Here is a 26,379-nt window from a genome sequence, read left to right as displayed (position 1 = left end):
CACCAGAGCCAGCCAATTCATAACAGCAATGGATTGTGTTTCTCCCATATATCATTGTCAATGCAGCTCACCTCTGCAGTGCCAGCTTATTTAATGGCCAAGACCTAAACTCAGAGTGCACAAAAGACCCCCACTTCCCTTTTCTACCCGTTTGCCCTCTGGCATTTGGAAGTGCGTTTGTGTTGGTTATGTGTGTAAAACAGACGATTCTTCGTGTGTGTGTATGTGTGTCTATGTTCAGTTTTTGTTGTGTAAATGCAGGGTTTATGGAAAAGGTTTTCCAGTATTGTTGAATTATATACAGTCAAGTATGTGACAGTTTGGACTGAAGCAGCCCACCTGTGACTCAACACACGCGTTTCTCACCGCATGCTGCCGCAATGTGCTGTTAAGACAGTTGAGGATTGCACCCAACTTCGTCTTGACTTTAAGACATCTACCGTATATGAAAGCGCACTCCATTAATCTGTCCGTCTACTGGGGGTTTGAACAGTCTGTCTGGCACAGCTAGACTTTCCTCTGAGGAGTTCATCCCTCAACAGATCGCCACTTTATGGATAGCATCTTTTTTATTATTTTGAGCCAGTGCAATCTTTTTCTGCAGCTATGATTGATCACAAATATCACACAGTATGTTCCTGACTTGCAGCAGAGATTTTAAATAGGGAAGTCTTGTGCCTTTGAACTGCAGAGTGTACTGGAGTGAGTCAAGCGTTCTCTGAAAAGCGAGGCCGAGATTATTCACTGTTTTCTATGATGCACTCTTGCCCTGTCTTTTGTTCATTGAAGTAGGGCATGTCAGGGGAAAAAAGGGCAGCCCAAACTGCAGTACAGATACAGACACGCTGCGGAAAAACGTCCTGCTTTGGGAGGGAAGAAATATAGAAACCACTTTCATGAAAGAATATCTTAATACTCGTACAGAACGGAAACAATGATGAAATGTATCAATCAACAACCTTCCCAAGACTAAACAAACCGTGACTATATTAACGTGCAATATTTAAGACGAAGAAAGTCTAAAATGTAGTTTAAAAAAATAAAAACTTAAAAATATGCCTTTATTTTTATTGACAAGAGGAGGTGATGAAATTTTTTAGACTGTTTTTTTTCTCACTGCAGCAGCTCCATATCCTCAGCGTGTGTGTGTGTATATGTGTGTGTGTGTGTGTGTGTGTGTGTGTGTGTGTGTGTGTGTGTGTGTGTGTGTGTGTGTGTGTGAGTGAGAGAGAGAGAGAGAGAAAATGCGTGTGTGTCGGTTATACGCTGAAGTGTACTGAGAGTACCTGTTTGTATGCACGTGTTGGTCGGTGTCAGTTACATGCGGGAGGATGCTGACGTGAAACTGTAGCGGGATAAACTGTATGAGAAACGCTGATGTTTGGCTGGATTGCAAGTTTCCATAAAGCAGCAGGAGGAACTTGAGTCTTAAACTAGCGAGCTGACTGACTAAAAAAACAAACACAGCAGCCTAGTGTGCATCACCACCTGAGCAGCTGACTTGCTAACTGATGTATCTGATGACATACAAATGCGGTTTATTTGTCCTTCACATTAGCATCAAAATGAATTTGATTTGGCATCAAAATTAATCTGGATGTATTCCTCAAACTGATACCATCAGACCACTAGACCAGACACTGTCTGCCAAGCTGCATTCTTAATCATTCGACCTGCGTTTTTAATCAGATAATGGTAAGATAAAATTGCCCTTGATTGACTGAAATAAGACTGGAATGTCTCCAGTTTTCATTGACTAAAACTGGACTAAACTAGTTATGGTTTTCTTTGACTAAAATGCTCAAACCTCTATTTAACTAAAACTTGACCTAAATATGAGATTAACTGAGTGTGAAAAAAACGAACAAGCACATGTGACACGGAACTATAAAACTGACACTGATGTGGTACATGCGAGTATCCTGATACTGTCTGTGCAGCGTTGCCAGTACTGCAGGTTCCACCCTGCTACCGATTTAACACCACCTCCAGAGTAGGTCACAGTTGCTCACAAATAACTAAATACAGTACCTGCTCTTTTTAGGTCACTTCATTTGCATGGGGGGTGGTGGTTTTGGGGGAGGAGGTTATAAGGCATTCTTGATTCAGATGCAAATGGGACAGTTATCAGCAGCCAGGACCTGATGAATAATGGGATGTACAAAACGCACGGCCCTGCATAAGGAAATGAAAGAGCGCCTCTTTTCTGCCCCACTGATTTCATTATAGACACTATTATTGGCTTAGAATGGCAACATCTATTATCTAGAGTCAGAATGTGACCATTTTTTTTTCCTTTTTTTGATGCGGACAGTCTTTTACTACTGTCAAACCTAATCAAATATTGCTGCCCCAGATAGGGCAACAGGCACAATGTGGAGAGCAGGAGCCCTCAGGCGGTGGTCAGATACAGGAACCGTTAATGCCTCTTAAGCCTTGAGACGGAGCTCTACCCTGATGACTGTAACTCGTGCTTCTAACTTTCCTTTTTATTTCAAACTTCAGCACCACGTCCTGGTTTTAACACGTTTGTGTCACTCAAGGCCACTAGCTACACGTTCTCTTCTGTGTCTAGTCATTATGCAGCGGCTATATGAAGGGCATTCTGCTTTGTCTCTTTGGTCAAAGCAGATTTTACCACTTAAATCTGTAATAATTTCAAGCAATACATTGCTTTATGTATGGTAAGAATGTGGTAACATGCTGCACCTGTTACACACATGTTTAGTAGGTCACTCTTTTCCTGGTGAGCAATACCTAAAGAGTAAATAAATGTTTTTGAACTACCTTGTTGATAGAGGACATTTCATTCTTTTAGACAGCTGAGCAACAATGACAGGATACAACATGACATTAAATTCATTGCTCAGTAAATATATCCTCTCTGAAGTGCAGTGTTGTTCCTGCCAAATGGAATTGCTCCTGAATTGCCTGTAATATGGGGCCAAAAAAATCAAGTGAAAAGTAGATCATTTGGAGGGAGGATCTAAGAATAGAAGAGAGCCTGTGGCAGAGGGCAGAGGGAACAAGGAGGCAGAAGGATTGGCTGTGAATAAGACTCACTGACAATGTGATAACACTGTAACTAACCTCCTGGGAAGTGTGTTTCTTTACCTTAGCTAATGCTACCCTCTGACATTCCCGCTGCGTTCTCAGATATTTCCATCATGTCCTTACTTTGGAGTGTTTCATCGTGAAAAACCATAAATTAGGTGTGGCTGTTTACCAAAGGTTGGGGTTTGTGCTGCAGTTACACCTGAAGCTGTGTGTCACATCTAAGAGGTCATTATTAAGGACTGAGACGATATTCGTGCATGTTCATACTGCCTTTTCCGTGCAAATGTGTCACAGTTATTTTGCGAATGATGTCAGTGAAGCAGTTTCTACCTGGTCTTTAGGAATATTACCCACATACTGTACGTGTAAACATAACATCAGCAGAGCATAAAAAAGAGGCTTTAAAGTAAATCACATTCTGCCACACACTCGTTTCTGAAGATGCTCCCAATCAACCCAATCACATAATATTTGCCGGATCAGTGCAGGCTCAGATGCATGCTGGTACTCTGAAAAAAGAACTTCTTCATTTGGGTGCTGCTCTGACGATTTTAGTGTTTTAAAGAACAGACAAAGAGGTCTTGGACAGTCTCACGTTCCCATATCCCGAATGACTACCACAGGAGCGTATGATTACAATACACCTCCAACCTAATCCCGAAATTACCCCACGATGATCGCTATCTGTCTCGCAAAATCTGAGTAAGCTGGCAAGGTGGCACAGGAACAAAGCGGATAACAATATGCTTGCCAGCTGCGGCATAGGACAGACACTTTTATCGAAGGGCCCCTGCATGTTGTGAAGTTAAGCAAATTGGTTCTGCTTTCACTGAAGCACAGTGTAGTTTAGGTACCTTATAAAAGGGTTTACGATGCCTCTTGCCATCCGGGAAGAAACATTCTTTTCTTCACAAAAATATCTTGCTTTGGTTAGATTATGTCTGTTTCTATTCCTGCGCTTGGTGTGTTGGGGCTCAATTCGCCAGGCCCTTCACCTCTCAGAGCTTAGCCTTAATCTGCATTTAACGGAGGCCCGGAAAAGACAGAAGTGATTATCACAACGTTATGTGCTCTGAAGCATTTATTTAATAATTTGTTATAACGTCTTTTCAGTATGTCATCTGGATGACAGAGTCAGAGGTTAGGCTTTTTTTTTCTTAAGAGGATAAACAAATAATCTGAGAGTACAGGGAGACAACGGCTAATTTTAGTATCTGAGAATTCCCCATTTAATTGTGTTACATTGCTTTTTTATAGCCAAGTTGCAGGCAGACTTGGTTGGGTTTCTAGGACCACAGCTTGATATAAATGGGATATAATTCAGGGTAAAAAGCTTTTAACAGGATCATCATAGGGGAGCCACAAACAAAGGTGTTCAATTAACTGATTGGGAGTTTTTTTATTTATATAATTCCAAACAAATCATGCTGCCATGCATGTTTTATAATGCAATTTCCTGTTCCCTGTGCCCCCTCTTTATTTGTTCAGATATGTTGAGCTTTTAGTAGATTAATTATATTCCTTGAAGTAGCCTTGTTCTCTTCCTCTCTTCATTTACTGTCATATTCAAGAAACCTTCAGGCACCTTCTCCTCAGCGCACACACGCAGACAGACACACGCGCAGACACACACCACCCCCTCGCCTCCTCTGGTCCTGTATGCAGTCCAAGTGATTGGATGAATAAGTTGTGCCATCCCATATGGTGGGCTGTCCTGCTGGATCTGATCACAGTCGTGAATGAAGGAGCCCATGAGTCACCACCGGTTTGTTCTGCCGCACTTGTCACGCTCTGCTGTCGCATACTTCCCTCTCTCCCTCCGTCCATCCTGCCAGCCAACAGACGCCGTGCCTTTTAAGCTCTCTCGCCCTGTCGTTCACTGTCTCCCTCTCTCATGCACATCATAGCTGCAGTCTCTCACATGCCCCCCTCGTGCCCCTCCACCTTTTTTTCTTCTTCCTCCGCTGCACTCTCTCCTTCCCATCCCTTCCCTTTTCCTTCTCTCCACCTCCCGAGATGAAGTAAAGTCTGTGCCCTGCTCTCTGACAGCCTAAACGTCAGTATGTTCCCCAAGCTCTGCACTTCCTCCATAGTCAGTGCCAACATCATTGTCATTTATAAACATTTTATGCCATCTCTGTAGGGTAATGGCTAATTTCTCCCACCACACGGCTCTTCATTAAAAGTTTATTTTCTGTCAAAATGTATCCCAATCAAATTAGCTGCAGCTACTTGGACAACTTTGGTTTACCTCGGCATGTGTCTAACTTGCTCACTCTGATGCATCCATGGTTATTTTTTTAATCAGTGCAGATGTTCATGTATTTGCTTGAAAAAACACTGGTTTGATTTAAGTAAGCATTATCTGGTTAAATAAGCGATAAAGCACAAAGAGATGTCTTGATTTAAGAAAGTAATAGATGAGATTGAGGTGACGGTTTTCGTGACACATAATGGAGCTTCCCCTGCCGACTCTATTATTTTCTGGGCTCCGGACACCTCAGAGGTCATTATTGTGACTAACGTTATACCGCTGCCACTTATCAAGGACCATAAAGGCGTAGGTTGCGTTTAATGAACCGAAGACAAATAAAAAAATCAAGAAGAGATATTTATTAAAGAACGTGGGGGTCTGATTCAAATACATCTTGATAACGTCATCAGCCCACAATCAACTGAATAGGTACAAGGGTAACACCACAACTGTCATTTCAAGACAGAAGGCGATTTATTTTTTTTTCTGTTTGCCGCGTGCCTTTTCTTTGTTGATCACTGTATGCCTTCATCTTGTACGATTATACAATGCTTGTGTCTTTTTGTCTCTGAAGTGCAGCTTTACACACAAAACTGCACATATGCACACAAAAAAAGTTCCACTGGCAGACAGAGATGATTGATGGTAGACAGATAAGCACGGGGATGCCTGGTGGGATTCGTCAATATGGGTATAGGGTGTGTGTGATGGTCAGCTCCAGGAGGCCAGTACTGTTCGCTACTGTTTCCCAATAACATTAAAAAGCCTTTTCATGTGTGGCAATTTCTCCTCTTCCTTGATGCCTTCCACCCTCCCCTCCTCTTCTCCATAACACTCTCTAGTTTTCTTGCTTTTATTTATGTTCCTTTCTTCTTCAGTATTATTTTTCTGAAAAGGAAAATCAATACACTCCCTTTCTCAGCCGTGAGAAACAGCTGAGAAAGTAAACACTTACATAAGTCTGGAGTGGTATTTTCTGTTCAGATTCCAATGTTTTTCTTCTTCATCTGAGTTAGTGAACGTGTGTGTGTGTGTGTGTGTGTGTGTGCGTGTGTGCGTGTGTGCATGCTCTTTTTCTAATTATCTACTTTCGTCATGTCACCACAAAGAAACCGCTGGGTTCTGGAGTGGCTGATATCAGAAGCATATCATCGCCATGGAATGACTGCACTGGCGATAGTGTTAGCAGTGTCTAAATTACTGCTCTCTGAGGTACTGGCTGCTTTACCATCATTAGCACGGCCATTACATAGATTGGTGAAGGAAGGGTGCTGAGGCTCTGGCAGAAGACCAGCTGAGTGTTCCTCAGGCTGGCAGGGTCATTCAGGAAGTGTAGTCTGCGTCTGCAACACACACACACACACCCTCCCCAGACTATTTCTCTGGTGAGACCTGGCTGCAGCCTGCAGGAAAGCTGGAGATTAGGTGTGTGTGTTTGTGTCCCCTCGCTCTTACTGTCATTGCGAGGACCACACACCTTCACGATGATCGTAAGAGCAGGAAAAAATGAGGACATGTTTTTGGCCATAACCTCTATCAAGTTATTTTGGGTTATTTCTGGGGAAGGGGTTAGGTTTAGAGCTGCGAGGATTGTGGGATTGTAAACAGAAGAATACAGCTACGGTCCTCACAGACATAGAACAAATATTTGTGTGTGTAAGGGGGGGACAGAGGGAGGAGGAAGGCAGTGGAGGGAGGTCGGAGTTATTAGTCCAAAATCTCGCCTAGGGCGCCAAATGCCAGGCCTGGAGGCAGTGAGCAATCATTCTAGTAAGACTGCTGCCACTTCTATCAAGTAACTCAACCTTTCATGAAAGAATAGTGACCCACTCTTCCTGTCGTCTTCTGTTACACTCAGCGGTAATGTGACCTCTGCCTATAACATTACTTAGTTAACGAAGGTAAAGGAAGTGTTAATTGAGGCCGTGTTCCATCCCATGCAGCAGGGATGACATTTCACTGAAGCTCAGCAGGGCTATGAGTGATGACTTTAAGCGCGGAGCGAGAACGATAAAATAAGGCATGGCTCTGTATTTAGTCGATTACAGGGTGGATATGGGAGTGAGCCAGCACAAATCCATGCAAAGCTACATCAAGAACAGGGGTTGGAGTGGAGAGGGTTCACCTTGCCAATAACATGACATTTTCCACCAGCAATAATGCAGGCTTAATTCTGCTCTGAAGAGCATCTGGTGCAAATTGGACATAGTTGCTCTTTAGCATCGTTCTATGAATGATAGGCCCTCTATTTATACCTCTCTCCAGCGCGATAATGGTGTCGAGTCTCTTGACATGATGGACCGTTATTTACATGACATTAACTGAATGCAGATTTACGTTAAAAGTGTATGATAAGAATTAGCAGGAAAGGGATGTGTGTGTTTGTGCACACGTGTGCATATGTAGATGCACCTGACTTTGTCCGTGTCCATACGTATGTGTGTGCACCTGTGTGTGCGTGCATGTGGTACCTGGGTGTGTGTCGTCGGGGGCCACTGAGGAGGAGCATGTTAACCAGAGGAGCAGCCGGTCCACCAGATGTTCCAATTCCCACTAGGCTTGTCACAAGTGGACCTTTACTTCTCTCCCTGCAGTACACACACAAACACAGACACAGACACAGACACACACACACACACACACACACACACACACACACAGGATTTCTTCAGCAGACTATACATAGTACATGCCTAGCAACAGAGAAGGGAAAGCTACTTTATGATGTTGCCAGTGTAGATTTGCATACAATGAGGATCTTGTTCAAAGGGTGCTACAGTGAAGAAGATGTAAATCCACCTGGCCTGAATGATAAGCTTCATTCTTTCCACCAACTGTATTTTAGATGGTGTCCTGAGCAAATTTAAAGCGTCTCTTCACAGCGCTCAAGTGTGTATTGTAAATGTGCTTGATTGAGTGTTCTCAAAGACAAAAGCATTCTTCACATACTCACAACATGTGAGCACCATGGTGTGTTTTCAGGACTAATTTTCTCTTACAAAGTTGTTCACACAGAGCAGCACTTCTGACAATCAATGCCAGTCCCAGCTGCCATTTCCCAATGGTTTATTTGCTCCCATGCACCTGGTGTAGTGGACTCATCGTCATCTTCATATAACATGGTTGGATGCCTTTCATGGTGCCATGATCCTAGGTAGAGGATATGGCCATTTGGAAATGTCATGAGAAAGGTCGGGACCATCATTGCAGCCCAGTTCAACAGGCTGATTTATGAGGCTCTAGCAAATGAAATATAGTAAGGGGCTAGTGGAACAAGCAGGCCCCTATAGGCACCCCAAAGGTCACCTAACTTAATTTCAATTAGGCCTAGGGGAGGCGAGGAAAATATGTCGCGGGTGGAAAGAGTGCTGAGGAAATGGATTTACTTGTAATGACATTGTGTTTATGGGGATTAAGATAAGGCTAATCAGTTGAAGAAGGTGGCTATGTTAGTACAGTATTGATTGAAGAGTTTAGGAAAGAGATGCCAAATAAAATAATCATTCTACTGAGTTCCACACAGTGGCATAAGTGACATATATTGTTTATTATTTACAGCGGGAGAAAAATGCAAGTCTCAGTGCTTCCTCCACTCCCTATCAATCACACTGAATTGTGCCTGCACTGAATCCCATCAATTACTGCTTTCTGTTTGACACATGCAACGCCAATTCTGATTAGCCAACAATTCTCTGGAAATAGCAGCATTGTAAAGAACAAACGGCTTGACATTTTAAATATTTAAGTCAAAGTTTACCACCAAACCCAGCTCCTTCCACCCACCTCCCCATCACTACATATGTGTCAAAAGCACCCCCCACACAAAGCGCTTCAAAATGAGTCATAAATTGCCAGCAAATGATTTCCTGCTCAGGGAGAATAACAGGGTTCCCACTATGCCTTTGATTCAGGCTCTTTTTTCATCCCCTCTTTGTTTACCCATGCTGTCTAGCTGCTGCTCCTCTGGAATCCCTATTGATAGCTGTCTGACAGGGGGGCTAAGTAGCCCAGAGGGGGTAGTGCGGTGTGAAGTTTGTGGCTGCACACAGTATGAATGTGCTAGAATGGGTGGCTTTTTATTTATACCTTAATGGCTAATTTCTGTCTTGTGTGCACCCCCGCGTTTCGCCTGAATCAGCGTTGTGTCTTCATATATGCCAGCGAGCTACCAGGTGTGTGTGTGTGTGCGCGTGTAAATCTGTCTATCTCGGTTTGGTGCACGTCTGTTTGTGTGCAGGCATGTGTTTGTGTGTCTTGTGTGGGTGATGTGGCATGGAGGTCACTTCTGTCAGATCCAACATCCAGGCCCATGCTGTGATGTGAAGGGCACTGTCAAGAGACAACCACAAGGCAGCACAGGTACAGCTGCCCTCAGTGCTCTTTTTCCTCTGTGGCGCGCGCACACACACACAGACAAACACACCCGTGATTCCTGTAAACTGACGCATGGTGGTGGGAAGGCCCCCCCAGGGTGAAAGCTCCAGGATTGTACAGTCTCTTCAAAAACAAACGCGACCGCCTACTTGTTGACTATCTGTTCGCTGGTGACTGGCTTCATGGCGCTTCATGTGATTGGGAAGATGGGAGCTCTGGCATATTTGTGGCTTAACTAGGAAGGCAACCGCTCATACGGAACATTTTTAGAGCCACATGCTGAGGTTTGGATGAGTAAAGGTTAAAACAACAACCTGTGGGTGGATGAGACAGAAATGCAAAGGCTTTATATTATAAGTTTGACCACATGACCTCTTTAGAATCCAGCTGTGTTTGTAAGACTTGAAAAGCTGCCAAAAAGGATGTTGATCATGTAAAAGAAAGTCAGAAAATAGAAGTTGCTCTTCTGTACGACTGTGAGTGGAATAAAAAAAAACATAAGGTTGAATGTTAAGAACAAAACTGATGACACTTGTGTTTCCTTTTGATATGTAGATAATAATTCAACTATACTTCATGATAAACGACTGGAAAGTACAGATACCCACAATAATGTCACATTTTTCTCACATCAGTGGTCAGAGTTCATTTAATGAGCCTGATTCAGCCACGTCTCGTTCAGTAATAAAAAAAAAAAAAAAAAAAAAAAGCCCTCTGTACTTCTGCGTCATACATTTCTCCAGGAGTAAATTACACAGTCAAAGTTCAATCCGCTTGTTTTAGGGCGTGAGGAGGACACATTAGCAAAGTCGTGGAGAGATAAATTCAGTGGAACAGAGGAGGAAGCCATGGCAGAATATCTAATGCATGCTCGTGTCCTCGTGGACGTGCCGGTGTTCGTCCTCATAGATATAGTACATGTGTGTGTGAATGTGTACTTCTCCACATGAAAAGCACCCAGAACCCTGATCCCAGACCTGCAGCTAGTAGAGTTACGGGTAGAGGGATGGTTGTGTATGCGAGTGTCTTTCTGTCTGCTGTGGTGTGTGTCTACAAATCTATGTCTCCCTCCACGTCTCCGTAGGTCTCTGTCTGTGGCTGTTCTCAGGCTGTACCCCTCCAGTGTACACTATGTCTACACTGCGGGAGAGCAGCTCTGAAACTTTAATGCTAATTGATCCCAGTGAAGAAGTGTGGACACAGGTGTGTTGCCGCAGGCCCTGGCTCTGACATGGATGCCAAGGGATTCTGGGTAACCGAGGGGCTTATAGGGCCACAGCAGAAAGTGCCACTAGCCGAGACACGAGTGACCCAGTTCTTCTCTAATCAGCACAGGTTTGCTGTGCCCAGTGTGTGTGTGTGTGTCTGCGCACATCAGTCAGGGACAAAAGTAGAATGGGCAGGGTTTGTACAAAGTCTGGGAAGTTTGGGAAATGCTTCATGTTTTCAAGGTTAGGAATGTGCTCGAATTTTAATCTTCTCCTTGAAAAATGAGTCGAGTTTCAGCCTTCATCTACACAATCACTCATGGAAACCAAAAATCGTGCAATACAATCCCACTGTCATGACTGTTTGTTGTCTCCCGCTGTCGAAATGAGCGAGAATTAAACCATCAAAATCAAAGTTAATAGGAACAGCTGGTAAAATAAAGTGACAATGTACATTATACATTGATTGATTGATCAATCCAGACATGAGCTCAAAAAAGCTCAGAGAGTCTGGATATTTTTGGTTTAGGTACCTTGATAGTGCTTGAATTTTACTCTTAAAAAATCTGTATGAACCCTGAGTGGGCCTTTTTATCCAAATATTATCAGAGTAAAGGTCCTCAGGAACTAAATGTGAAGCTAAAAGTTAATTCAGCACATTCATGTCTGCATTTAAATTTGAGACGATTAGACTAGAAGAATCAAAAGCAGCCACTTTGTTCGACACATTATTTTGCAAACGCCGAGACAACAACAAGAACCACAACCGGATGGTTCCTCCAGGTGAAATGCGGGTAAAAGTCCTAAATTTGTGGAAAATTTTAGCTCATGTGGTGAAAAAGGGCCATAAAACAAGAAATAAGAGCGCTCACAGTGTAATGCTAATGTGTGTGCGTGCGTAAATTTGAGTCGTGTACTATATGTGTGTTAGTTTTTGAACAAGTATGGTAATCGTGAGCCTTTGAGCCGCGGGAAAACCCACATCTAAATCAGACTCAAGCTGCTGTGTAACTCCCAGATTTTCACTCTAAGTTTGCAGTCTTGATTGTGTCGGTGTGGGTGGGCGGTTGCATTTGTCTGGGAGTGTGTGTGTTGGTCTGGATGGAAAAGAGACTTAGCACTGCCAAGACGCAGGTGTGCGGATTAGGTGTGATCCCCTCTCATATTCTCAGTAGTATATCTTATTTGATGGCTTTTCTGCCATGTAAATCTTATCAAAAACTAGCTAACAATAGCACCACGTTGACAGACGCCCAAGCATCTGGCGAGCCACCGCTCTGAATGTTCAAACTGCTGTGAACAACCTGTCTCCAGAAAGAGAGAAAATAACTGGGAAGCAAACTCAAGGAGTTTGTGTGCGCTCGGGTGTAAGTGTTTGTGTTTTCTCGTGTGTGTGTGTGCATGAAGAGACGGGAGAAAGAAAGAGGGAGAGGGGGGACGAAAGCGCATGTTGATAGCCTCATAAATCATGAAACAGATAGTGCTGTATCTTAACCAGTGTTGAGCCAGGTGATGGCATGATGACGATCTGAATGCGCCTCTGCTTCTAGTGTTTCATCTACCTCCATTGCTCCCTCACTCTGCTCAAAGATAGAGAAAGATAGGAAGAAGGAGAGAGGGGGAGAAATAACTTTTGCCGGTACAGGGCCCCATTAAATTGAGATGAGTGGCCTCAGTGAGGGGCTATGTGTACAGCACTTTATTCAGGAATGATCACTTATTTATAGGTGTTGGAATTGTGTTGTTTGCTTGTTTTATTGAAAACCTTGTGGGTAAAGTGGCGGCGGGCCGCCTGGCATGTGAGCGCCACATCTCCAGAGGGCATCCCTGCAGAAAAATCTTCCTCCTTGATGAATAAGTGAAGGGGACAGATACATTTTTCATTCACACACAATCCATTGTCGCTTGAGATGTCTGGTCGGTGGGTATGTGTAGTCAACCTGCAGGCGGTTAAAAAAAAAAACAACAAAAAAAAATGTAACCTCCCTTAGACGCTGGCACACAGGCACAAACACACATAAGCTTTGAATGTATATGCACGAAATCACACATGCATGCGGGAGCACACCCACACGCTCTGTTTAGTTTGTGGACAACATGGAGCTCTGATGGACAGTGACTGTCAGATGTTGTTAAGAAAGATAGATTAATTAGTCTCTACCACATGACTGCAGGTGAGGTTATCAGTCATGGCACAGACACATCTATAGCCTGTTTAGAGGTAAATAAATTGATGTTTTTTCTCTTGGAGCTTTCTTCACCTTTGAAGTCTAAAATTAATTTCCTTGAGAATGACAATAATTACAAATATCAAAAGAAACTGACAGGATTGTGATATTTCCAGTAAATTAATGTGAATTTCAAAGTTGAATTTCAGCTGCTTCTTTAGACGGCACGTCTATATGCTCTGCCACTGCGACGCTCAGTCCTGTACACAAAAACTCACACTGACAGTCGAGCAGGCGATGCACAAGCGAGAACATGAAGGTAGCAAAGTGTAGCCCATCGCAGGAAGGGTTGTGGTGTTTTGTGTACATGAGGGAGCATCTTTCAGTATGAATCATTTATATTAAAAGAGAAAGTGAAAAGTCTTTCTGGAAGCACACCCACCCTGCACCCACCCCATGTGAACAGAGGGGAGCATCTTCACATGGCCAAATGGGTCTGATGGTGATGGCATGGAGGAAAGAGCAAGGCTGCTCGCTTGCAAAGCCCTCTATGATCTCCAGCACCACTCTGACTGTGCACTGGGACACATCAAAAAGGGAATTAATAAATAAATAACCACAACAGCATGTTTTATTAACTTGGGTAAGGCATCGGTGGTGAGGGGTCCTAGAAAATCCTGAGATTGGATGGCGGCTTGGATTGTTGCTAGAAAACTTGTAGCAGCTGTCTAACCGGTTGCAGATTTTCTCAGAGGAAGTCCTTATTGAACTTAGACATCAAGGACAAAAAATAAACTGAAGTCGAAACTGTATTTCTGATTTCTACATCTCAGGAAGGGATAAGTTACTCAGATAAGTTACTGTAAACAAATTTTATAATAGTCAGTGTGTGTGTGTGTGTGTGTGTGTGTGTGTGTGTGTGTGTGTGTGTGTGTGTGTGTGTGTGTGTGTGTGTGTGTTTGCATGCAGATTCAGAAATAGTTATTTATTAATGCAATGTGTACAACATTAACTTCCAGCTATGTTATCCTTTCTGGGAGTTTACTTAATATATAGGTATTCATTTACATATCAATTCATTTGGTCATTCGGCCCAAAAAAATGTTTGAAAGTGGGGTTTTTTTTGTTGTTGTATTCTTCAGAGTTTGTGTGTTTTACACTTTGTATCATCTCTGTATTTGCAGTGTGTTTGCTGCTGCAGCAGGTTTTCTCAGTTCAGTTTTGGATTTTTGTGTGTGTTTTGAATTGGCATCGTTTCTGAAGCTGCAGGAAGTTTCTCCAAATGGAAACGTTTTGGGCCGTTGCAGCACGTTTGCCCTTGTTTGTCTCCCTCACCTGCCATGAACGTGACCACTGCCAGATGATGATTTTACAACTACTTTCTTATTGATTAATCTGTTTTGTTGTTGTTGTTGTTGTTGTTGTTTGGGTTTTGGTCTATGAAAAATCAGAAAGTAGTGAAAAATGTCCATTGCACATTCCTGAAGCCCAAACTGACATCTTATAATTGCTCACTTTGTCAAAAATTCCAGAGAAGAAAAGAAAAACATTACATATAATTAAATAAAACAGAGGAGCAGTACACCAGCACATGTGAGAAGCTGGAACCAACAAAAGACTCAAATGATTGGTCAAAATTGTTGAATATTTTCTGTTGATTGGCTCATCAGTTTATGAGCAAACCCTTTCAACACTACAATACAGTGTAATGGTTATAGTAAGAATAACTCATAAAGGCAGTGATGGACAGTGCTCCCCTTCCTTACTTGGAGTGTCTCACACACACACACACACACACACACACACACACACACACACACACACACACACACCAGAAACTGTTCAAAAAAGGATCACCTTTGGTTACCTGCTCCGTGGCTTTGACAGGAATCCAACACTATTCCTAGAGATGGGGCTTAAGCTGTATTTTTGTTTACAATGAGAGAGTTGTACTGCTTCCTTAACATGGCACAAACACATGTTTGTTTCCATAACCCCCTTCTTGGAGTGAGTGCCGGATGTTTTTATAGCCTGGCTTGTTTTTAAGTATTAATACTGTCAGCATGATGCTGAGATTCAGCTTGTCAGGTATTCTCTCCACAAGTGGATCAGTGTATATTTGTGCGCGTGGCCACGGATGTACGTTGGTGTGTAATTGAGCGCGTGTGCTGCTGAACTTATTTGTGTTTCTCAGAGTGTGTGTCTGAGCATTATGCACCTGTGAGCGTGTGTTTGTGTGTCATCTGGAGTGCACTGTGAAGGTGTCATTGTGGAGCCTAGGCCCTGTAAGCTGTCAGACAGTGAGAGATGCTGCACCTCTAAAGGGCATGCTTTCTGGGCCTTTCCTGTCTATTATAAGCCCTGCAACACTCATCAATGCTGTTGCAGTGCACCCCCATGTCCCTCAAGCAGCCACAGAGAAAAGCCACCTTTCTAACTAGGAGGGCCCTTGCCTCTAAACTTCACATACCCTTGTCTTCCATTTTGACATGATAAACGCAAGCAGCAGTAATGAGGCGTTGGGTTGTCAGGGCATCCATTTTGTTTTTCTCAAATCTGACTAGAAGCTAAGAATCTCACCTTTTCTCCATTTTGAGACACCCAGTCTCTATTCTTTGCAAGCTGCAGCTCCTTTCCGGTGTCAGGGGTTAGCACCTCATGCATGGCGTCCTTACTTCGTCTTGTGACTTCCACTCGCTAATTTAGACCCCCAGCCAATCTGAAATTCTGAGCATGTGTGTTGGGGGGAAGGGGGGATTTATAGGAAATGATCCACTGCACACACGCAAACCGGCCTTTTAGATAACACTCAGAAGTGGAAGAACTGAAGGTGGTGCTAGCACCACAGCTAAGATAGACTGCACTGAGGCTAGCCAAAGATTGAGATGTGTCGCTATCTCGCCATCTGTAACAGTCACGCCTGGCGTCGTCAGAAACAGATCGCCTTGATACCAGCCACATCAAATCTCCAGTTTGCCAAGCAAATAGAATAAAACAATCTATCGATCTTGCCCCACCTCCCCTTGTATCAACACAATCCATCTGTGTTTATCAGGCTATCTGGCTTCCTATCTTTTGTTGTCTGCAGGCAGGCATTCTTTCCCTTTCTTCTCTTTTATTTTCTTCCTTCCTCCTCCCACATTTGTTTGGTGATCCATCAGCCTATTTACCTTATCATGCTGCCAAACCATCCATTTACGCTCCCATCTGTCTGTCAAACTATATCTTAGCTTCCATTTGTCTAACTATCTCTCTGTTTACTCGTTCACCTGTCAATCATGTGGCTTGTCTTGGCTGCCGCAGGTACCAGCGCTCGTCTGGCTGATACTGTCTCTGACCCCTTTGGCTCAGAAGAACGTTGGATAAAGTAATTAGATTCCTATCAGCCCATCTAAAGTTCTTACATTGTATTAACTACAGCACCGTGTCATTATAGTAATACAGTTTTGTCAGTATGAGGGTTGACATTAACCTACATATGCTGACAGGGGTTATGAATTCTTTATGGCTGAAGGATGGCCTATTTTGATATATCAAGTGTTGTTTGCTAAATTTGTTTTCGCTAAGATGTACAATATTCAAGTTCAGACTCTATTTTCCACACATTTTCGCAGGATGTCATCTGTGATCTAGATAGCTCCCACCGCACAATCCAAACGGAAGCAGGTCACTGCTTTGGCTCGGTCCAGTTCAGATCCAGCCTCAGTGGAGCAAGCCAGGCACTGATGTCCATGTAGTCAGGGGGTCTGGCCTCCCACAGAGGCCCAATCAGTCTTAGAGGGTCAGTGACTGGCCCCCCTAGGCAGCAGAGTGCCTTGGCCTGATGGATTACTCTCTCTCCTGGCTCAGGCCTATGGAGCACAGGCCTCTGCTACAGGCCCCATCTGTGCTCTCCACGGCTCCCGCGTGCCTTGTGGTCATCGTCTCAGGCTGCTGGTGAAGCCCCAAATCAAAAGCTTCAGTCTGGTGACCATATTCTGACAGCGCACGTAGCTCTCCACAGTGTACTTGTCTACTTGAGCAAATGAAGGAGTTAATTAGAGCCACGATTATAAAAAAAAACACCTTCAACAATTTTGATAACGAATTAATTAGTAGTTGAAATCATTGCTCAATATGTTCCGGATTGTCAAATGTGAGAATTTGATGCTTTTCTTTGTCTTGATATTTAGGTGTTTTTTAACTGTTGGTCGGACAAAACAAGACATTTTAAAATGTCGCCTTGGATTCTTAATCTATTAAATGGGAAAACAGTTGACAGATTCACTGATTATGAAAATAATTGTTAGTTTCACCCCTACAGCAAATGTTTGAGTGTAATGGAAATGCTCCTGCTCCCTGTACTGCACATAATGTACTGCACATCCTCTTATCACAAGCCTTCTAAGCTACAGTGTATACTTCAGTGTTGTGCCAAAGTAAGGAGGTAATATCAAAGTAAAGAAAACTGAAACTGCAGGAAAACAGGTGGGCAACGCTTCGCGGTTTTAGGAATTTACTCTGAGATATTTGTTTTCCTCCATGCTTATACTTGGGTTGAAGCCTGCCTCCTGAAACTTGACTGCTGTGAGGACAATCATGAATGGGAGTTTTGCCTGAGGCACTGATCGATCGCAAAAGTGTTTTCATATAACTGTTCATTTGGGCTGTGTGTGTGCCTCCGCTGCATCCGAGAATGCCAAGACACATTGTTCCGTGACTGAGGAATCGAGTCCAGCAGAGATATTTTAAGGAGATTTCTGAACCTGAGGGGCCCAATGAGGAATCTGTGCAACCAGTAGTCTGCCAGGCTCGCTGTTTTCAATCTAAAATTTAGCAAACGTTAGTCGAGCTTCAAGGAGAACGATGGGTTTTTGAGATTGCCGCACACGTAGATTCACGCAGAGCTTAGAGTGCATATGGCACACACAGGTTTTACATGCAAACACGCACAAGACCTCTTTTTCCTCTCTCCTGCTGTGTTGTTCCTGGTAGAGCAGAGCTGTCAAAGCTTACCTACTCAGAGATAAACGTAGTGCTTTTCTTCCCTTCTGAAATAAGCATTTGTATATGAACACGTGCAGTGATTTCCTGCAACATATTTTCTGCCAAGCAGTCAGGAGGCATTACTCTGAGGCCAAGCGCCCTTCAGTCGGGTTGTTAAGGCGCAGTGAATGTGTGCACATTATGTACCATGCGTATGTGGAAACATGACAGAGAAATAGGCTGCATTTATGCAGTTACGTCTGACAATACAGTAAGAGCACCATGAGGGGAGATGGTGCTAGTTGCAACAAGGGGGGAAAAGTGGTAAGCGTGGCCCAGGCATGAAAATCAGCCCTGATGCCATGTTTTTGAGTGAGTCCCATTTTGAGACTCCTAAAAGTCAAAGTGAGTCTGGATCGTAAATGGAATCCGGGGATAGAGAGGCGTGAGAGGCTGTTGGGGGAAAGAATGGCTGTATTCACTATCTGGGTCAGTCACCAGTGTTGCCGAGCATGCACATCACCGTACCCACAGAGATAGAGTGGTGATAGAAGCATGGAAACATTAACCACATCCCTGCGCTGTCAAAAGCGATTGCATGTGTTATGACCACCCTGCCCTGCGCGAACCCCTCCTCGTTACCGTTTATCTCAACAGACTGCCAGTTAAACTCACTTTGCCTCCAAATTCTGTATACAAACTGTCAAGCAGGAACGCGAACTTGTATACGTGCATGGCTAATCTGAATACTATGAGATTTAATGTCCAAGTCCATTTAGTGTTCAAGCTCAAATTTGTTAGTGTTTAGATTGCTTTTTTGTGCTTCCTGGGTGTTTAGAAATCACAAGTGGCCAGCTCGTTATAGTAAACATTGGAGGTAATGTCTGTAATAAGGCGGATTAAAATGGGAAAAGCAGGAGAGGCCAAGAGAAGGAAATTGAAAAAGCCAGCCAGAAAGAAAGGCAGTGTGCACACAGATGTGAGAAATTCAAGAGTGGGAGAATTTCAGTATCTTGCCTCAGCATGTTTATCCCGGCCTGTCGTAGGCATTTCCCCCTCTCATGCCATTCTGATCGCCTCTGTCTGCTGTGGCATGCTGAGAAAACACACCAGAACACACCAAGCACCGGATTGCAGCCCCCTCGCTCTCAAATCCCCTGACATTTGTACACTCCTCTCATTTAGTTGAAAAAACAAAACAAAACAAAGGCTACAGGTATTGCACATTTAAACTTGAGAGAGAAGTCAGGTCACAGTTGTGAGATTGTAATTCAGTGCAGCCACACCGCATGTTGTGTTTGACAATGGGGCTCACGCACCAGTTGTATCTGTAAGTCATTTTGCAGTCAACTTTGATTGACAGTAACACGTTTATCATCCAGGGAATTCATGAAAGTCATTCTAGGACGTACGGGAAATCAATTAATGACAATGTCGGTGAGGCAGAAGCAGAGAATCCGGATGCATCAATACAGTAAACTAGATCAAATATATGATTAAAAGAAATGAAAATGGTATTCAATGATGGAGTCAACTAACCTGGCCAAACTTTAGCACATCAGCAGAAACTGAAAAGCTCTGAGAAAAGTGTGTGTACGCACAATGTTAACACCTTTTTTCCACTGAGAGTGGAACTGCAAGGCATTAATGAGGGACACTAAAATGTATTTTTTTTTACATTTAAAGCATAAGAAAATTAGATCTAAATGTCGATTACAAAACTAATACCAAAAAAAATTGGCTTTTAAAAAATAGACCATTTGCAATGCAACCATTGCATAGTTCAATAATTTCTTGTTTGATGGTTGGCTTGTTTTGTTTTTTAATTACTTGGAGAAATGTTAGCACAAAATCATCATTTTTCTCCTCAGTTTTTGTCACTGGAAGCAAGATGACCTTTGTTTACTGTAAATGAGGTAAACAGTGTCTTCATCCAGCAGGGAAAAGAGCAACTTTTGGATGCGGGGGGTAATGAAATCAAAGTGAAAATGGCTTCAAATCAATCTGCTCTTTCTTTGAAAACTTTAGATACTCTTCTAGCATATATCGCGCTGCAGCTCAAGGAAAGCATGTTAGGCATGTTGTCCTTTCATCTTCTGCCATGCTTTGCTTTGTATATGTTTCAGCCACTTGTTATAAATCAGTGAGTGACTTATAACATCAGATAAAAAAGGGTCAATGACACTCTTTCTTCTCTGACCCCCCACCGTCCCTCCCCCGTCCTTCTTTCCCGCTCTCCACAACTGAACCCATCTTTTCCTCAGCGGCACTATTTTTCCCTCCCTTGCTCCTTGTTTGGGGTGATTACTCTTACCAGTGAACGAGGGGCTGTGTTTGCCACGACTGTAGTTTTTGCAATACCCGGCCCATAACTTTCAGTAGGAAGAAATAGCTTCTCTCCCTCTGCATCCCATTTATACACCGTATCTTGTTTCTGTGTAGGGAGTTCCATTACTCTGTAGCTTGGAGGCTGGCAGAGGAGAAGGGGGGAAGGGAGGAGGAGGAGATGAAAAGAGGTGATAGAAGGTTGCGGCTGTTGCTGTTGCTGCAGACGCTCTCCCCTTCGACATAGAAGCAAACACGACATGTTGATGTGCAGCGAGCAGAGATCTAATCACCTTTATTATGTTTTATCTCATCAAAATATGAAGTGCAGAACGACTCGGGGAGAGAATTAGACAAAGGCAGTGACGTGTCGGAGAAATCGTGTCTTTGCTCACTTGTTTTGAACAAAAGACAGTGGATGCATGATTTACAAGGATATTCTAGAACAGATGCAGCCCCGGTCCTGCCTGGTCATGCATCCTGTTTGCCTTCTGCAGCCATTTACACACACGTGAACCTGACCTTGTTATCGCAGCCTTGATGAATGGGCATACCATGTTTAGATTTTGGCCCAGGCTCTGATTCCACCCAGACAATATTTAACTAACCTAGCATAATCCCTCCAAAAGACTTCCTGTTTATACTGGCCACTGAGAAGTAATTCCTCAAAGTGTCCCATGCTGAAAGCGTTTGATAGATGACTGGCAGCTTTTTCCTTCTTTTTCGGATCACAGCGCCTTATCATGATGTAATTCCAGGTAATTAGCCAAAGATGACAGTAACACAAAAGTCATTATGATATTTAATCTCTTTTGGGGAATCCATTGGGGAAGCTGCGGCTCTCTCGTCTATCACAAGATGAAATGACATCTCATTGGAGGCCCTCCAAACAGTCAGCGGAAGGTTGGAGTTGACTGCGCCGGCTTAAGGCCTCTGCTTTAGCTGTTTAGTAATCTTGGCTTCCTCTCCTCCTCCCATTACCCTTGTCTTATTCAGAGCCTCTCCCTTGTGGCAAGGATCATCACGATATACACGCAAGGATACGCTTGTGTGTGTTAAAAACGTGTGTGTGTGTGTGTGTGTGTGTGTGTGTGTGTGTGTGCCCAATTTCCTCAAAGCAAAGCACAGTGGCGTTTCTCTGCGCCCCACTTGAACACTTAAGCAAAAATGTATTTCCCCCTGTGTGTGTGTGTGTGAGACAGAAAGAGATAGTGTGTGCATGTGTGCATGTGACAGTGACTTCTCCCTCCATCTGCCCACCCTCGTTGAAATCCTCGGTGCATTTAGTAACATTTTGAGAAACGTTGCCAGCCGGCATTTAATTAAGTTCTGGTATGCCAGCATCTCCCTGCTGTAACATGGAATACCTGCTTTTCTTTTGCCAATTTCTTTTCCTGTTCTTGTGCTCCTCTGTGTCGCGCCTACTGTAACACGGAAAGATGCTGCCTCTGGGAGAAGAAGGTAAAGAAGCCATCAGAACCAATGCGAGTAGAAAGAGTCCCAATCAGTGCTCCTCCCAAAAAAAAACCCCCAAAAACCTTGAGCTTGTCTTTTGTGTGGATCTCTCCTGCTATCCCTCCAGTCTCACTGTGTTTCCCTCTCTGTGTATGTGTGTGTGTGCGCGTCAATTCAGTAGAGGCTCGTAGTAATGTTTCTCTCCCAGAAGAAATGGCTGCTGTTTGTTCAATTGTTGTGATAGATTGATGTGGGGTGGGAAAGGATGGGCTTTTATGCACCTGAAGATAGGAACAGAAAAGTCTTTATGAGAAGCCGATAGCTCTCCGCTCAAGGATCCTCTGAAAGGAGATGCATTCTGCAGGAAGTTTTTCCTCCCTTTCTGCAAAGTCTTTCACAGAAGCTTTCCCATGTATTCAGGCAGTCACGCAAGACGCAGCAACACCGAAAACGGGATTTTTCCCTTTGTATGTCATTCCATAACAAGCAGCCCACTACATGGCCTTGTTCCTGTAGGGTTTTGACAAGCGGTCACGGTGCTGGTCTGCATTGTTTTCAGTTTACACAGCACACAAGTGGCTTCCTCTTCAAATAACAAAACCAACAAGTGTGTGCTCTTGTTAAGTGCTCATGTTGGTATCAATACACCTGTACTTTGAATCAGTACCAAGGTTATCTGTAAGTATGATGTAACGGTGAAGAGAGCTGATAGCAACTTGCAGGCTGGAGCCTTTTTAGGCGGTCACAGAACATCAACAGTCATGATTTACTGGAATCAAATCGCTTGACACAAACCACAGTTCGATTTCAGAAAAAGTGCTTTTAAAGCTTAGTTTGATGGTGGGTATTCTTCATATAATGTGTGTTATATTGCTCAGATGTATATGTTGTTGGTCTTGACTGGAAAACAGTATTAGTGCAGCCCTCATCCAAACCCCCAGCTGCTGTAATTTTAATAGATCTGTTTGTGGATCGTTCCAGTTTGTCTTTCATGATGTGTCTCCCAATTCATGCATTTTTTCCTTGAGTCTTCCCTTTGATCCTTTCTGCAGCCTCTTTTCCTCATCCTATTTACAGTAATAGATGTAGCCCAAGATGACCCCGCATTAAAGGCAAAGGGTCTGTATTCTCCCGGCTCTGTTTTTTATGCTCCTCTGATAGATTGAGGGGTAAAGGGGACCGCATGCCCAGAAATGAGGTCACGGCAATTGGGCTTGCAAATGACTGGCAAGGATAGATTGTGTATGGTCTACTTTTTTTTATTATTATTTCTGTCCTTTTTGTACTACTGATGTTTGTATTGGTTGCATAAGTCCCGTTTACAAGCTGACCTGCGAATGGAAAAATGAGTGCGTGGATAGCACCAACAGCGATGATGTTTTTGGAACATATCAGCTTTGACCATCGCCCATTGTATATGGACGTATGTTCAACTGAAGCGGAGAATACAGAGCCTTTCATTCTTCCCATTCCTTCCCTCCCTCTTTCTCCTCTTCTCTCCTCCTGTGCACCATCTGCATGATGTTTTGTATCCAATCTGAAGGAGTGCTCTCTGTTCTCCATTGTGATGGAGTGTGTGTGTACACGTTTGTGTATGTGTTTCTAGCCATCACAGTCACTCTTAGCTCATTACCTGACATGATGGATGGAGAGAGTGCCATTAAACAACGCCCAGCCCGGGACGCCTGGCACCCTACAGCTGGCACTGAGTAATGGGCATAGTGGTGGCGGCACGCTTGGAAACACCGGGGAGTCCTGTGTGGGTGTGCCTGCAGTCATCTCCATGGCTATGCTTCCTGGTTCTGTCCAGCCCCACCTGCCACCTGGCTGCCCGGTGGATGCCATGGGCATTTCTGGGCAGACATGGTTGGATAGCATGGGAGGCAGTGTTTGTATGACTCTGTCATAGAACTGGCAAGTGAGAAAACCCAAAGTAATATTGGCCGTGCTTTCTGACCACAAGCGCTGCAGTGAAGCATTCAGTGCCACCACTCACCGGGTGTATAGCAGCCACTTTTATTTCTTTACTTCTGATTTCATTTTATCTGCCTTTTTGGGGGTTATATTGGACTCTCTTTCTAAAAGGTCGTCCTAACATGCTGTACCCTTTCATCTCACTAAGGACCTTCCTGAATTCCATATGTACTGTACACGTAGACTTATTATTCTGCCGCTGCTTGTTTTTCCTGTTTGTGTGTGCGCCTGCATGTGTGCGTTTACGTCGTCTCCTGTGCACATGCCGCATCTGATGTGAGGGGGTCTTGAGTGGATGCCCGGATCAGGAGCTGAATGGAGTTACTATGACACCAGACACAAGCACCTCAACTCCAGCAGCTTCTTCTGTTTCTCGTCCTCCCCTGCTGCTCAGCTTTCAATCAGCCTGGATTTGCTTCATGTTGTTTCTTCTCCCCTCTCCGTCTCTTTTCTCTGCCTCACTTAGTTTCTCTATGCAGCCTTTCATTTAGTCGAGCTCTTGCGTGCCAGTATGGATCAATGTAACGACGCTTTCTTGTTCTTTTTCAGTCTCACTCTCGGTTTCTGATTCTTTGTCGTGTCTTTTTTATCCCAACAGACAACCGCCGCGCAGTCCTGGAAAGGTCTCGTTCGCGCCACAACGCAAATCACCAAGCTCGATGATCACCCGCGCCTACCACAAGACGCTAGATAAGTGCCAAAGAGGCCTGCGAGCTGGAGACCTGGAAGACATCTGAAGGAAGGACAGACCAGCCCTCACTGTGGCGCTCACACACACACACACACACAGAAGTACTCACACATACCCACACACAGCACCACGTTTGGAAAGAAATGCCTAAAGAAGCCACACAGAGCTGAAGAAGCTACAGTACATCACACACAGACATTTAATTTTCATGCTGTTTGTCTGCCGAGTTACATATTTATTCAATACTTTCTCATCGCTCTAAATGTTCACGTCCTCTCTAGATGGTCTGTAAAACACAAAACGCGTATTTAAGGCTTCTGCTGTTTGAAATGAAAGGTTTCCCTGATTTGATTCTTGCAAGTCTAAGCCTTCTACTAATCAAAATGCTACAGTCCACATGCAGTTTTGATTTTGACATGAAACAGCATGCAGTGTGTTGAAAATAAGACAGTCTGCCAAGAGGGACTGTAAAATAGTGTATGCTTATCATCCTGACAAACGCACCGCACACAGTACATTCAACAAAGGGGCAGCGGCCAGCTGTCCTTTAAATGGAAGATTCGACGTCGACGTTGGCAAGAATACAACCTGCTGATGTTTGCTTGAGCAAGTCACCAAACTCGTAACGGCAGAGGGAGTGGTTGCTTAAAATGGTTGTTTTTTTTTTTTCTTCTGTCAATCCCTCCTTCAACCAACATCAAGAGTCCACATGAATCATTTTAATTTCGTTCCGTATCCCACAAAGCCACAAGCCCTGTCTGCACCGATATTTCTCAGCATGTGACTCATGGATCTTGAAACTGTAATCTCCATTTTGATAAGATGCATTTTTATTTTTAGTTGTGTAATATCTAACCAATGCCTTTGGGGTGCTGAGCTCTGTCCCAAGGTCGCCTCTGCTGTTAACGTGAGAGACTGACACATTTCTAAATGCTTATAACTGCCCGGAGGAACCGACATGGCCCTTTGACCTTTCCATCCCTCACACAGGTTGGCAGCGGGGGAAGGTATTAGTATTTTTAATATAATCTATTTCAATGTGGGGTTTTTTTTTTTCCAATATGAAAGCTCTGAAAAGAAGTTCAGAAATTATATTTGTCTGGAGATCAATGGTGAAAACTTCACTCCACTTTGAATTCTCACAGCAGATTTTCAATAGATTTTTTCACCTGTTTTCAAAAAGCAAGAAAACCGAGGCATACAGCTTCATGTGAGCTTGTTTTGTTCAACAAGATAATATTTTACGATTTTGAACAGACCTGTGTGATAAATACGACAATTCTGGGGGGGGGGGGGGAGACGCCATGGAAAATATAGATCAGAACGCAGTCATTCACAAACAAATTGTGCGACAACGATTTTACAAAGTGTTCCTGAGCTCATGCAGTGATATCCTTTATACAATCATGTGTTCACAAAGTGATGAACCTCACTCCATCCTCGCTTGTGAATGACTGAACCTTTCCAGGATGCCCCTTTCATACCCAATCATGGTACTATCACCTGTTACCAATTAACCTGTTTACCTGTGGAATGTTCCAAACAGGTGTTTCTGGATCATTCCTCAACTCCCCCAGTTTTTAGTTGCTCCTGTCCCAACTTGTTCGAATATATTTACAGAAATCAATCAAAAGTTGATGAGATAAAACATTAAACATATTGTCTTTGTACTGTTTTCAGTTGAGTGTATATGAAAAAGGAGCAGTAAATTATCACATTCTGTTTTATTTATATTTTTCACAGCGTCCCAACTTTTCTGGAATTGGGGTTGTATAAACAAGGCTAAGCAGCTTAAAAATTCATAGCTGAGATTTCAATGGATAAATTTATATTGTTGCACAAAATGTGCAGGCTTACATGATTCGCAGCACGTATTTTATTCATTCGTTTAAAAAAAAAAAAGCAATC

The 26,379-nt window shown here is 43.5% G+C and overlaps 1 protein-coding gene across 8 annotated transcripts in view; it reads left to right on the top strand.

Annotated features, from left to right (window-relative positions):
• diaph2 (diaphanous-related formin 2) overlaps window positions 1-25,754 on the top strand; it is a 377,012-nt gene extending 351,258 nt beyond the window's left edge. For 7 of the 8 annotated variants that reach the window (XM_070962307.1, XM_070962304.1, XM_070962305.1 and 4 more), the window contains one exon: window positions 24,379-25,754. In XM_070962307.1, coding sequence (XP_070818408.1) covers window positions 24,379-24,443 — 65 coding nt within the window. In that variant the 3' untranslated portion in view covers window positions 24,444-25,754. The remainder of the gene's footprint in view (window positions 1-24,378) is intronic. The other variant, XM_070962306.1, reaches the window with a different exon arrangement.
• Window positions 25,755-26,379: the final 625 nt, after the last annotated feature.

The sequence above is a fragment of the Chaetodon trifascialis genome, chromosome 5 (assembly GCF_039877785.1).
Source record: "Chaetodon trifascialis isolate fChaTrf1 chromosome 5, fChaTrf1.hap1, whole genome shotgun sequence".
Lineage (NCBI taxonomy): Eukaryota > Metazoa > Chordata > Actinopteri > Chaetodontiformes > Chaetodontidae > Chaetodon > Chaetodon trifascialis.
The sequence above is the reverse complement of the archived record's forward strand: the minus strand, read 5'-3'. Positions and strand labels throughout refer to the sequence as shown.